The sequence below is a fragment of the Chiloscyllium punctatum genome, chromosome 1 (assembly GCF_047496795.1).
Source record: "Chiloscyllium punctatum isolate Juve2018m chromosome 1, sChiPun1.3, whole genome shotgun sequence".
Classification (NCBI taxonomy): Eukaryota; Metazoa; Chordata; class Chondrichthyes; order Orectolobiformes; family Hemiscylliidae; genus Chiloscyllium; species Chiloscyllium punctatum.
Genome location: NC_092739.1, coordinates 158,151,998 through 158,167,041, shown reverse-complemented (window position 1 = coordinate 158,167,041; position 15,044 = coordinate 158,151,998). Strand labels below are relative to the sequence as shown.

At 45.1% G+C, this 15,044-nt stretch overlaps 1 protein-coding gene across 8 annotated transcripts in view; it reads right to left on the bottom strand.

The window, feature by feature from the left end:
- LOC140481361 (transcription factor COE3-like) overlaps positions 1–15,044 on the bottom strand; it is a 485,497-nt gene that overhangs the window by 238,712 nt on the left and 231,741 nt on the right. For all 8 annotated transcript variants that reach the window (XM_072577432.1, XM_072577442.1, XM_072577459.1 and 5 more), the window contains exon 7: positions 7,088–7,169. In XM_072577432.1, the coding sequence (XP_072433533.1) occupies positions 7,088–7,169 (82 nt within the window). The remainder of the gene's footprint in view (positions 1–7,087; positions 7,170–15,044) is intronic.

The window sequence follows — 15,044 nt, the reverse complement described above, 5'->3', positions numbered from 1 at the left end:
GGAGAATGTACAAACTCCACAGAGACAGTTGCCCGAGATGGGAATCGAACCTGGGTCCCTGGCGCTGTGAGGTAGCAGTGCTTACCACTGAAGCACCAAGAAAGGAGGGCTCGATTGGGAATATGCCAGGATATGGCTTTGAGATAGAGGATCAGGCATGATCATGTTGAATGGCAGAAGGGGCTTGATATATTGAATGACCAACTCTCTCTCTTAGTTTTTATGTTTCTCAAGTCAGTGTACCTGGTCAGCTAACAACCAAGGAAGTATGTGATATCTTATCAAGTGGGTTTCATACCAGAGTAAGGATGTTCCACTGCAACAAAATACGATTTTTGCAAGATCACATTTGAAGCATAACAGTTATGCTCCTTTCCTTAAGCACCACTAAGTAACATCCATGCCACAGAAATTCCAGGCAATGACCATCAACAACAAGAGACAATCTGACCACCACCCTCTTGATATTTAACGCCATTTCAATCACTGAATCCCCTGCTATCAACATCCTGGGGTCACCATTGACCAGAAACTCAACTGGACTCCCATACAAATACAAATAGCTACAAGAGAAGTTCAGAGGATAGGAGTCCTGCAGTGAGTAACTCACCTCCCATCACCCCAAAGCTTGACCATCATCGTCAAGGCACAAGTCAGGAGTGTGATGGAATACTCCCCACTTGCCTGGATGCAAGCAGCTTCAACAACATTCAAGAAGTTGACACCATCCAGGACAAAGCAGCCCGCTTGATTGGCACCACATCCACAGGCATCCCCTTCCTCCACCATCAAAATACTCAGTAGCATCAGTGTGTACTGTCTACAAGGCGTACTGCAGCAATTCACCAAAGATCCTCAGATAGCACCTTCCAAACCCAGGACCACTCTTCTTTACTCATTCACAGGATGAGGGCATCACTGGGTAGGGCAGCATTTATTGCCCAGAGGGCAGTTAAGAGACAGCCACATTGCTGGGGGTCTTGAGTCACATGTAGGCCAGACCAGGTAAGGATGGAAGTTTCCTTCCCTAAAGGGCATTACTGGACCAGATAGATTTTTCTGCCAATTGACAATAGATTCATAGTCATCATTCGACACTTAATTCCAGATTCTGGTCTTATTAAATTAAGATTCGCAGGATTCGACCCTGCATCCCCAGAACATTATCGGGGTCTTTAGATTAATAACCAAGCAATAATACCACTAGGCCTTCCTCTCCTCTTATACTTCCACCTAGAAAGATAAGGACAGCAGATAGATGGGAACACCATATCTTGCGAGTTCTTTTCCAAACCACTCACCATCCTGACTTGGAAATATATCACCATTCCTTCAGTGTGACTGGATCAAAATCTTGGTATTCCCTTCCTAAGGACATTGTGGGTCAAGCTACAGCACACAGATTGTAGCAGTTCAAGAAGTCAACTCATGAAGGGAAACTAAGGATGGGCAATAAATGCTGACAAGCCAGCGATGCCCACATCCCACAAGTGAATGAACAAAATGCATTTGCATTACTGGAGCTACAGCAAGGATTCACTAAATTGCTTGATGGGTTGACAGGCTCCTCCAATCAGGATGGATTGAGTAGAATGTGCTTATTCACTTGCATTTAGAGGGAACTCACTGAAAGGTATAGGATTATTTGAGAGTGTGTCGGGGTCCATGTTGAGAGCCTATTTCCCCACTGGAGTGGAAAAAAGAACTCTAGCCAAAAGGCCAATAAAATTAAAATGATCAAAATCATTAAATTTATGAAAGTGATTTTCAGGGTAAACATCAAGAAAAGGGAGAACAAGACTTAGAGGCCATAAATCGAAGACAGCTACTAAAAAACGCAATAGGGAATAGAGGCCAAAACGCTGTGCCTAACGAGAGGCTGTCATTTGGAACTCACTACCACATGGAACTGAACAGCAGAGAAATATTTTTGGGTGATCTAGTTAACAACATAAGAAAAAAATAAATGGAATGGTATGGACAGGTGAAAAACATTAATATTATTGGTTTATTCATTCAAAGGATGCCGGCATCACAAGCATCACTGACAGCATTTGCTGTCCTTTCCCAGAACATTTGAGAGTCAACCCCACTGCTGTAGTCATATGGATGCCAGACCAGGTAAGGACAGCAGTTTCCTTCCCTCTACGGCATTAGTGAATCAGATGTTTTTTTTTCCCCCAACAATTGGCAATGGATTGATGATTATCATTAGACTCTTAATTCCAGGTTTGTACTGAATTCAATTTCCATGAAATGCCATGGTGAGATTTAACCCGGAGAAAGTGAGGATGGCAGATGCTGGAGATCAGAGTCCAGAGTGCTGGAAAAACCATACCAGGTCAGGCAGCATCCATGGCCCAGAAGAATCAACGTTTTGAGCATGAGAATGGTGGGATTTAAACCCAGGCCCCCGGGACATTACCTGGGTCTCTGGATTAAGAGTCCAGTGATAATACCAGTAGGGTGTTGCCTTCCCCCACATATAGACCAGTCTAGTTAAGGAGAGTAGATTTCCTTTCCCAACTTGTGAACTAAAAAGATCAACAACAGGCCAGCTTTTCATTCCAATTTTTCTTTTGAATATTGAATTCCAATTTCACTACCTGCTACAGTGGGAAAGCACAATCTTCAGCTCTCCAGACTGTTAGCTTGGAGATCCAGTGCACTAACCCAGTGCAATTAGCACAATGTCACCACCTTTCTCCCATGCCTGAGCATGGATTAGACAGGCCTTAGATACATTCCCAAGATGCACTTTGAGCTCTAATCTCTGGAATTCCTCCCAATCCCTTTTTCAGGGAAGGAATTGTCTCGTTACACCTTTTTCCTCCATACCAATGCTCCTTAAAACCCAGCTGTTACATCAAATATGGTATCTGCACGTTCTCCTCCAAGCCACATGCCGACATTTGAACTACATCGCCGTTCCTTCAGTGTTTCTGGGTCAAAATCCTTTCTCAAGAACAAATAGAGATGGGCAATAAATGGCCAATGATGCTCACAGATCATGAAGGGAAAAAGAAACGAGCTCTTAATCTTCAGCATTAATATCTCCATGTCACTGTGAACTGCTTTACTATGATGCTCCTGTGAGGTACCTTAGACCATTTTATCCTGTTAAATCCACTACATAAACATGACAGATGCAAGCTGTTGTGATTGTGATTACAGTTCTTCAATCTCAATAAAAAGTTTAGTAACCTCTTTATAAGGTTCACCATTTAATGTTTGATTACTTAAGCACTTTCAAGTTGTTTGATATCATCTCACAGCTCTGGATATTTGTTGAGATATTTGCCTTTGGTCACCGAAAAGCTGACTTATGTCAGAAAGCTAAAGCTACCATTGTCCTACCAGACCATAGAGCTGCTCTCTCATTACAGAGAGACGACTGGTGGTGGTTTAACCTGAGGTTATTCATACCTCAGGTGAGGGAAAACATTGAGAAGGAGCGTCCTTCATGGTAACCTCAGCTGGCTCATAAACCAGCCATCTAGCCAACCGAGCTAACCAACAAATGTCTATTCACAACAATAAAGAACAGCATACATATTCAGAGAATCATATGGAACCAAATTACTTTCCTCATCTTTTCAAAAGAAAGCTTCCTGGTGTATTCTGGCTGTAGTGCTTGGGGTGTAGGGATATCTACATTGTTGTTGGGGAGGGAGTTCCAGGTTTTTAACCTAGTGAGATGGACTTGTGCCTGGAGGTGTTCCCTTGTATCTGCTGAGCTTGTCCTTTGAGATGAAAACGGTCACATATTTGGAAGGTCTAGTCCAAGGAGCCTTGGTGAGTTACTTCAGTGCATCTTGTAATTGGTAGCTACTGCTGCTACTGAGCAATAGTGGTGGAGGGATTAAATATTGAAGGTGGTGGATGGGGTGTCAATCAACATATGTCCTGAATGATATCAGGAGTCTTGAGTGTTCTTGGACTCATTAAAGCAAGTGGGAAGTGTTCCATCAACCTGTTGTCTTACGCTTTGTAGGTGGTGGACAGGAACTGGGAAGTCAGGAGGTGAGTTACTCATTATACGACTCCTAATCTCTGAATTGCTCTTGTAGACACAGTATTTACATGGTTGATCCTGTTCAGTTTCTGGTCTTTAGTAACCTCCAGGAAGTTGATATTGGGAATGCAGTGATGGTAATTAAACATCAACACCAATGGATTGATTCTGTCTTGTTGGCATGGTAATTGCCTGGCAATTGGGTAGTGTAAATGTTGCTTGGAACTTGTCAGCCCAAGTTGGGCTATTGTCCAGATCTTGCAACATAGACTGATTGAGGATCTGGGAAATTGTGAACAGTGACAAATATTGTGCAACTATTAGTGGACATCTCCACTTCTGTCTGAGCTTGTGATGGACGAAAGGTCATTGATGAAGCTGAAGATGGTTGGGCTTCGGATCCTACCCTGAGGAACTTCTGCAGAGATGTCCTGACCTCTAACAACCACAACCTCTTCCTGTGTGCCAGAGATAACTCCAACAGTAAGGAGTCATTCCCCCAATTCCCAATGATTCCAATTTTTCTAGGGGTCCCTGGTATTCCACATGGTTGATTGCAGCCTTGATGTCACTCTCGCCTCCCCTCTGGAGTTCAGCTCTTTTGTCCATGTTTGAACCAAGGCTGTAATGAGGTCAGGAGATGAGTGGCCCTGGCAGAACTCAATCTGGGTGTCACTGAGCAGGTTATTGCTGAGCAGGTGCTGCTTCAACAGCACTGTTGAAGACAACTTCCATCACTTTACTGATGATCGAGAGTAGACTGATGGGGTGGTAATTGGCTGGGTTGGATTTATGATGCTTTTTTTATGTACAGGACTTAAGTGGGCAATTTTACACATGGATGCTATAGTTGTAGCTGGACAGGAACAGTTTGGCTAGGGGCATGGCCAGTCATACAGTACTAATGACAGAGTATTATTAGTTCCCATAGCCTGTGCAACATCCAGCGCTTTTAAGCTGTGCTTGATATTACATGAAGTGAATCAAATTGGCTGAAGACTGGCATCTGTGATGCTGGGGACCTCTCGAAGTGACTGAGATGGATCATCCACTTACTACTTCTCACAGAAGATTGCTGCTCCTCTATCATTGAGGACTCTCCTCCTCCGGTATGTTAACTGTCTACCACTACTCACAACTGAACATGTTAGGACTGCAGAGCTTAGACCTGTTAGCCATGGATAGCTTAGCTATGTCTTATCACTTGCTGCTGATTTTGTTTGTCACCCAAGTAGGTAATTTAGTGTTGCTCCTAACATACCTTCCTGTACTCTCCATTGAATGTTTCATATTTGGAGATGCCAGTGTTGGACTGGGGTGGACAAAGTTAAAAATCACACAACACCAGGTTATAGTCCAACAGGTTTAATTGGAAGCACTAGCTTTCAGACCGCTGCTCCTTTATCTGGTAGATAACCATTGAACAAGTCTGGATGCATTCAGTGACATGGCTACCTGGATTAACCCACTACATTTGCCCTGACACCATCCTTGCTAAATGCTGTTGCTATCAAATGACTCTCTTACAATTGGGTGAAACAAATCATTGACAGATTCTGCAGAACATGTATGTTCATCTTTTCCCTTCATCAAAGTCAGGAGTCACACAACACCAGGTTATAGTCCAACAGATTTATTTTAAATCACCAGCTTTCGGAGCACTGCCCCTTCACCAGATGAAGCGACTTTCAACACTGCCAACAGCAGCACTGCCACATCATGTTTCCCTTCATCAGCCGCACAGGAACTGCTCACAGCCGCACAGTCTGGTGGGCTTGGTATTTACTCCATCCAGCATCTGCTAATTCAGGATAGCTGCCCCTTATAGGGTTTTTGAATCCTACTTGAACTAACATATTGAAATACATAGACCACCGTGATATTTGGTCAAGGGGTTGCCCTATTTTTGGGTTTTCTCCTGTGTTTACCAACAGTTGGTTCTGCCATAACCTCTCCAACGTGAATTGACTTTAACGCGATTGAAGAGTTTAGACCATCATTTGTAGAACGCAAACTTTCTTTATCTGTAGTGACCATAATGTGATTCCAGCCCCATTCGTTTAAACGACGTGGCTATTACACAACTTTCTTATAGAGCGAGATTGCGCAAGAATGGAACTATCACGTTATATCAGAACCAACTGTCTGTATGCTAATGCAGCGAGTGAATCCATTACAAACCTCATCGTGATATTTGGAAGAAGATCCCATCAAACAAGTTCAAAGGTTCAATTCAGTGTAGAATGAGCAGCTCCTTCCCCAGTTCAGCTATCAATGCTCAGGTCTTATGATAATTCATGAATTCACTATTTTAGTACAACATAAACAGGTTCCTCATTTCCTCATAACAACAAATTCACCAATGCAGGTCAATTCTTGAATGCAAGCATTAAAGTCTTCTGTCCAATGCATATTCTACATATTGGTTTTGGACAGAATCACAAGATTGAGGGCAGCACCTTCATCCATGGTTCGAGTCCGACAGCATGGAGCAGGCCCTTTGGCCCAAATTGGTCCATGCTATAATGGTCAAGGAAGGGCAAACAAAGAAGGTGTTGCCCTCTTCTTGAACTGCCTTTTCCCAACCTGGTTTACAGACAGTGAGCTTTAGTATCACCTCCTTCATTCTGTGCACGAAATATCTCCAACTTGAAGCACGTGCCAAACCAGCTTCGGTAGCCTCTCACCCATGGATTCAAGTCCAGCTCCACAAACTCATGCACACAATCCCAGGTTGAAATCACAGCGCGGTGCTCACTGCTGCTGTTGCTACCTTTTACATGCTAAACCCCCTCCGGATGCTGTGAAAGACATCAGCAAAGGACCTCTCCTCTGAGTTTTGAGGGGCCATTTATCCCTCAATCAACAGCACGAGAAAAAAAGCTCTGTTTGTGCTAGAGTTCACCGGGTATCAACTGGTGGCCAATTTACAACAGCGACTGCCCATGGATGCTGTGGGGTGGTCGTGAAGTCAATTGGCTTTTCCTTCTTCCCAGTACCTCCCTGTTCCACTTTTAATCCTCAGCAAACACAGATTAACTCAATAAAAACAAATTAACAATCAACTTCTACCTGAAACCGTCGCATGTCTCGTGGATTCCCAGCATTTTTCAAACAGTTTTGATTGCACTTGAGGAAGAATTTTAAGAAGAATCTGCAGAAATGAAAGAAAATTACTGTCAGCAGAATAAAACAAAGAAACGCACATGCTGGAAATCTGAAAAAGAAACAGAAATTGCTGACTCTTCGTCAGAACTCTGATGGCAAAAACAAAATGACGGTCAAAATTAGATGCTAGAGACTTGGCTCACATTTTACATATTGCCAAGCCAAATACAATTGATACTTCAGGACATAAATATATTGGAGGAGATTCAAAGAAGGCTTACAGACTAATATCTGGAATGTACACAGAGCATGCTGGATAAGTTCTGAAGAAGTCATATCGGACTCAAAACATTAACTTTCCACAGAGTTTCTCCAGCGTCTTTTGTGTCTGTTTCAAATTTCCAGCATCCATAGTATTTTCTCTTTATTGAAATAACTGCAATGAAGATTGTCTATTGAGCAAAGGTTGGACAATCCAGTAATCTTGTATCCCCTGGCACTTAGCAGATACACAGTGGCTCAGTGGTTAGCACTGCTGCCTCACAGCACCAGGGACCCAGGTTTAATTCCAGCTTCGAATGACTCTCTGTGTATAGTTTGCATATTCTCCCCATGTCTGTGTGGGTTTCCTTTGGGTTCTCTGGTTTCCTCCCACAGACTAAAGGTGTGCAGGTTAGGTTTGCTGGCTATGCTAAATTGTGGGGAGAAAGTGAGGACTGCAGATGCTGGAGATCAAAGTTAAGAGCGTGGTGCTGGAAAAGCACAGCCAGTCAGGAGGCATCCGAGGAGCAGGAGAATCGACATTTCCAGCATAAGCCCTTCATCAGGAATGAAGAACTTATGCGTGAAACATCGATTCTCCTGCTCCTCAGATGCTGCCTGATTAGCTGTGCTTTTCCGAACCACACTCTGCGGCTATGCTAAATTGCTCATAGTACCCAGCGAAGTGCAGTCTAGGTTAAGTAGCCATGGGAAATACAGGGATATGGGGAATGGGTCTGGGGGGGGATGGTCTTTGAATGGGCTGACTGCCTTGCTTCCATACTGTAGGCATTCTATACTTCTAGGATGTGACTCAATTAAAGACACATAAGATCCTGATGGGGTTTGGCTCATTCTTATTGGAGAATCGAGAATGAGGGGCCATGGTTTAAAAATCAATTGTTGCCTCATTAAAAGAGAAATAAAATTATGTTTTCTCACTTGTGTTTGGAACTCTCTTCCTGAAAAGGGCCTTGAATATTTTTAAAGCAGTGGCAGACACATTCTTTTTGAGTAATAGGTTGAAGGCATTATCGGGGTAGACAGGAAAGCGAATTTGAGATTACAATCTGATTTTATTGACTGTAGGAGCAGGCTCAAGGGGCTTGGTGGTGCACACTAAGTGTAGCAGCATGCAAATTAAACTTTTACTGAGCGGTCTTCCTCCGTGGTAATTGACCATTTCCCACCACTTTGCCATTTTTATACTTTGAGGAGAAATAAGGTCCTAATTACCCACACAACCGGTCTCCTGACAGGAAAGGCTGCCCTCGATCTTTCCCTAGCCAGATCTGAATCGGAAAATTCCCTCCTGATTATCCCTTCCGGTCCCTGGCTCATCACCTCCCCACTCCTCAATCCCTGCAGCCTCCAGGCTCTCCCTCAGGGAACCACAACATTCCACCTTAAAGAGAGCAATGTAGCATCCTGTCACATGAGAGAGGCACGAGAGAGGGGAGAGAAGTTGCAAAGAATGAACAGATTGAATTACACAGCAAGCTTGGAAGAGAAGGTTTAGAGGAGATTCCATCGATACGTTCAAAATCCACTTTCTCCCCAGGCAGCCAACAGCTTTTCCCTATCACCTTTGACACACTTTTAGAGTCGAGACTGTGGTGCTGGAAAAGCACAGCCGGTCACGCAGTATTCCAGGAGCATGAGAATCAACATTCTGAGCATAAGCTCTTCGTCAGGAGTTTGACTCTTTAACTCTGCTCCACTACTCATTATGATCATAGCTACTCATTAAAACCTTAATAGTGTGTTCCCAGTTATCCCCCCATACCCTTCAGCCCTAAGTTCTGTCTGCAATTGTTATGAAGTTGAAGGTACCTTTAAGAGAAAGTGAATGCTGTTTTGCACTAAGAGCTTACAAGCACCTGTCATATGACTAGCTAGCAGTCTCAGAGTGTACTGGAAAATTGAAAATATGTCACATTTGGCTGTGAAATAGACTTCTGAGTTGTTTTGACAACAATTCAAATCTAACCAATCAGTCTAAATTATGTGTTGCTGGAAAAGCGCAGCAGGTCAGGCAGCATCCAAGGAGCAGGAGAATCGACGTTTCAGGCATGAGCCCTTCTTCAGGAACCCCTTCTTTGGGCTCATGCCCAAAACGTCGATTCTCCTGCTCCTTGGATGCTGCCTGACCTGCTGCCCTTTTCCAGCAACACATTTTCAGCTCTGATCTACAGCACCTGCAGTCCTCACTTTCTCCTCCAGTCTAAATTATGTGCCAGGATACTAAAACCGAATTGAATTTGAATTTATTGTTTTTGCCAATCTCGAACCAATGAGATGATCCAATGTTAGGAGTATAAAGAAGCAGATATTTTGAAAGTTTGACAGAGAGACCAACTGCCATCAACAGAGTAACTGCCAGCAAAACACTCTCTATCAAAGGTACCCTTTTCATATGAAACATCTTTGCAGTAAAAGACAGAAGATGACCCAGGGAGATCTCAACAGAAAGAAGGCCACTGGAGACGACAGCTGCTATGTGACTTTGAAATTAAGTTGATGTAATTTTAATACGGGTTGTTATGGGAACAGTATATTGTTATAGAGTTGGAGGCAGATAACAAGCAGTTAAGAGAAGGGAGGCTTAGAGTTGTAAATAGTTGTTTAATGTTCACTTTTAGAGTTAAAGAATAAATTGATAGTTTTTTCTTTAATGAGAAGAATTTGGGTGTTCTCTGTCCCTCATACTTTTAACAGATTATGAGGCAAGGTAAGTTCTTCTGGGTGTTTCGGTTAATTAGCAGTAGGTTCACTGCCATGTCGTACCCGATAACAATCGTGCTCCACATTTCTCTCTCACCTGAACCTAAGTGCATTACGCTTTCCAACCTCACCCTAACCCCTGCCTTTATCCGTATCCCAGTTTTGTTACAATCTGTAACCATCCCAATGAGACCATCTGACATCTGACACAGAATGTAGACCTTTAACCCCACCCTCTCAGTTTAGGTGTTCATTCAGCAACACAGTAAACTCAGCTCAATCTCCAGGACCCTAGCTTTCAGAGGTCCAACCCCAACTTTTACATCTTTGACTAATACAGCAACACCCTCACCAAACCCTCCAACAACATGACCACCGCAAGCTTAGAACAATTCCCTCCTCTGTACCCCATTGCGTCTTCTCCTTCCCTCCAAGCCTCACATCCTGCCTGAAACAGCTTCCCTCTCTCTTTCAGTTCAGGCCTGCCCTATAACCTTTCGACTGAGCATGGCCAAACTCAATCATGGCCTGTCAGCATATTCCCCTGTGAGGAAACTGCAGTGGCCTCAGCAACACACTGACACACAGTTATACATCTTCAGGCAGATATTCTCTGCTTATATATAACTGGAAAGCTGCTAAATCTGGTGGGACGGCCAGAAAATAAGATATCACGAGATGCTAACGTAAGCAACGGTGGCATATTAGTAATATCAATGGGTTAGTAATCCAGAAACCTGGCTAACATTCTGGGAATATGGGCTTGAATTTCACCAGGGCAGGCAGCGAAATTAAAATTTGATTTGCTGTATAAGACCTAGTCGCATACTGACCATGTAAGCACTGTCTATTGTCCCAAAAACCCATCTGGTTCACAGTGAAAGAAATCTACCATCCTTATCTGGTCTGGCCTATTTGTGACTCCAGACCCACAGCAATGTGGTTGAGTTTTACCTGCTCTCTGGGCAATTTGGACTGGGCAATAAATGCTAGTCTAGCCAACAACAACCATGCTCCATGAATGAACTTTTAAACATGCCATTGGAAGCTTGATTTGCTTGCAAAGTCCTGACAGTGTAATATCTAGCTTCATCCTGCCACAGGGAACTTGCTGTTGGTTTTCAGCAGAACTGCGCTCTTCTGCCAACCAAGTTTCCAATGTTTGAGATCAAGGATTCTTCATCAGAGACAAAAATAGAAATTGCTGGAAAAGCTCAGCAGCATCTGTGGAGAGAACGCAGAGTTAACGTTTCAGGCCGAGTGTCCCTTCCTTCAGAATTCCTTAATCAGACATTGCCCTGCAAGGGTCATGTGTGTTTATCTCTGCAAACGGCCTTCTGACCTGCAGAGCATTTTCCAATTCTGGTTCATGCATGTGGAACTAGCATGGGTGAAATCAGCAGGGGGGATGTTTAACAGAGAAACATTCAAATGTCATTCGAGGAGAACAAGTAAAGAAAGTGATGTACATGAGGAAATGGTGTTTATATGATATCAGCCTGTTTTTTTTGTTTTGTTTGAAAATGTGCAAATTGTCAGGCCATTGTATTTTTCTGCATCTTACCTCATCTCTGAGCTCAATGTTCTCTCATCATTTGGAGTTTACTCTCAGTGGTGAGAGGCTGCAGAGCTCTGAGGTGCAAATAGGTCTGATGTGATTTGATCTGATTGATTATTGTCACACGTACTAGGTTGAGTGAAAGGTTTTGTTTTTCATGCAGTACACACAGATCATACCATACAAAGCTCATAGGGGAACAGAACAGAGTGTGGAATACAAAATCAGAAGCGGCTGGAAAAGCTGACCTGCTGAGCTTTTCCAGCCACCTCTGGTTTTGTTTCTGATTTACAGCACGTGCAGTTCTTTCGGTTTTTATTGAGGAATACAAAGTTATGGCTGCAGAAAGTGCACGAGAAGTAAATTGACATGAGATTTAAAATATGAGAGGTCCATTCAAAAGTCTAATACCAGCAGGGGAAGTAGCTGTTCTTGAACCTGTTGGTGCGTGTGTTTAAGCTTTTGTATGTCCTGGATTAGTGGTGCTGGAAGAGCACAGCAGTTCAGGCAGCATCCAACGAGCAGCGAAATCAATGTTTCGGGCAAAAGCCCTTCATCAGGAATAAAGGCAGTGAGCCTGAAGCATGGAGAGATAAGCTAGAGGAGGGTGGGGGTGGGGAGAGAGTCGCATAGAGTACAATGGGTGAGTGGGGGAGGAGATGAAGGTGATAGGTCAAGGAGGAGAGGGTGGCGTGGATAGGTGGAAAAGAAGATAGGCAGGTAGGACAAGTCAAGGAGACAGTAACTGAGCTGGAAGTTTGAAACTAGGATGAGGTGGGGGAAGGGGAAATGAGGAAGCTGTTGAAGTCCACATTGATGCCCTGGGGTTGAAGTGTTCCGAGGCGGAAGATGAGGCGTTCTTCCTCCAGGCGTCTGGTGGTGAGGGAGCGGCGGTGAAGGAGGCCCAGGACCTCCATGTTCTTGGCAGAGTGGGAGGGGGAGTTGAAATGTTGGGCCACGGGGCGGTTTGGTTGATTGGTACGGGTGTCTCGGAGATGTTCCCTAAAGCGCTCTGCTAGGAGGCGCCCAGTCTCCCCAATGTAGAGGAGACCGCATCGGGAGCAACGGATACAATAAATGATATTGGTGGATGTGCAGGTGAAACTTTGATGGATGTGGAAGGCTCCTTTAGGGCCTTGGATAGAGGTGAGGGAGGAGGTGTGGGCACAGGTTTTACAGTTCCTGCGGTGGCAGGGGAAAGTGCCAGAATGGGAGGGGGGGTCGTAGGGGGGTGTGGACCTGACCAGGTAGTCACGGAGGGAACGGTCTTTGCGGAAGGCGGAAAGGGGTGGGGAGGGAAATATATCCCTGGTGGTGGGGTCTTTTTGGAGGTGGCGGAAATGTCGGTGGATGATTTGGTTGATGCAAAGGTTTGTAGGGTGGAAGGTGAGCACCAGGGGCGTTCTGTCCTTGTTACGGTTGGAGGGGTGGGGTCTGAGGGCGGAGGTACGGGATGTGGACGAGATGTGTTGGAGGGCATCTTTAACCACGTGGGAAGGGAAATTGCGGTCTCTAAAGAAGGAGGCCATCTGGTGTGTCCTATGGTGGAATTGGTCCTCCTGGGAGCAGATACGGCGGAGGCGGAGAAATTGGGAATACGGGATGGCATTTTTGCAAGAGATAGGGTGGGAAGAGGTGTAATCCAGGTAGCTATGGGAGTCAGTGGGTTTGTAAAAAATGTCAGTGTCAAGTCGGTCGACACTAATGGAGATGGAGAGGTCCAGGAAGGGGAGCGAGGTGTCAGAGATGGTCCAGGTAAATTTAAGGTCAGGGTGGAATGTGTTGGTGAAGTTGATAAATTACTCAACCTCCTCGCGGGAGCACGAGGTGGCACCAATGCAGTCATCAATGTAGCGGAGGAAGAGGTGGGGAGTGGTGCCGGTGTAATTACGGAAGATCAACTGTTCTACATAGCCAACAAAGAGACAGGCATAGCTGGGGCCCATATGTGTGCCCATGGCTACGCCTTTGGTCTGGAGGAAGTGGGAGGATTCAAAGGAGAAATTGTTAAAGGTGAGGACCAGTTCAGCCAAACGAATGAGTGTGTCAGTGGAAGGGTACTGTTGGGGACGTCTGGAGAGGAAAAAACGGAGGGCTTGGAGGCCCTGTTCATGGTGAATGGAGGTGTAGAGGGTTTGGATATCCATGGTGAAGATAAGGCGTTGGGGGCCAGGGAAACGGAAGTCTTGGAGGAGGTGGAGGGCGTGGGTGGTGTCTCGAACGTATGTGGGGAGTTCCTGAACGAGGGGGGATAGGACAGTGTCAAGGTAGGTAGAGATGAGTTCAATGGGGCAGGAGCATGCTGAGACAATGGGTCGGCCAGGGTGGTCAGGCTTGTGGATCTTGGGAAGGAGGTAGAACCGGGCAGTGCGGGGTTCCCGGACTATGAGGTTGGAAGCTGTGGGTGGGAGGTCTCCTGAGGTGATAAGGTTCTGTATGGTCTGGGAGATGATGGTTTGGTGATGGGGGGTGGGGTCATGGTCGAGGGAGCAGTAGGAAGAGGTGTCCTCGTGTTGGCGTTTGGCTTCAGCGGTGTAGAGGTCAGTGCGCCAGACTACCACTGCGCCCCCTTTATCCGCTGGCTTGATGGTGAGGTTGGGATTGGAGCAGAGGGATTGGAGGGCTGCGCGTACCTTTTGTATGTCCTGCCTGACGGAAGAGGTTGGAAGAGATTATAACAGGGGTGGGAGGGGTTTTTGATGTTGGCTGCTTTCCTGGTGCAGCGAGAAGTGTAGATAGATGGAAGTTGAGATTAAGAATTCCTGATGAAGGGCTTATGCCTGAAACATTGATTCTCCTGCTCTTCAGATGCTGCCTGGCCTGCTGTGCATTTCCAGCACCACACTCTGGACTCAGCATCTGCCGTTCTCACTTTCGCCTCAATGGATTGCGTGATGGACCAGGCTGTGTTCACATGGATCTTGTGTGCAAATTGCAAAAGGTTTCTAGGCTGGTACAAAAAGTAATTGGGAAAGCTAATATTGTCATTTATCGTGAGGGTAATTGATTACAAAGGTAGGGCTCATGCCCAAAACGTCGGTTCTCCTGCTCCTTGGATGTTGCCTGACCTGCTGCGCTTTTCCAGCAACACATTTTCAGCTCTGATCTCCAGCGTCTGCGGTCCTCACTTTCTCTACAAAGGTAGGGAGGCTTACTTCAATCGTACAGGGCATTGTTGACACTGCAATTGGAGTACTAATGCAGTATTATTTTAGAAAGTGTGTGAATACACTGGAGACCATTCAGAGAAGATGTACCAGATCAGTACCTGTATGGGTGGGTTATTTTACGAGGAAAGATTGGGCAGGCTAGCCTATTATTGACTGGAGTTCAGAAGAGTTAGAGGGAACTTAATTGAAACATAAAAAGCCCTGTAGG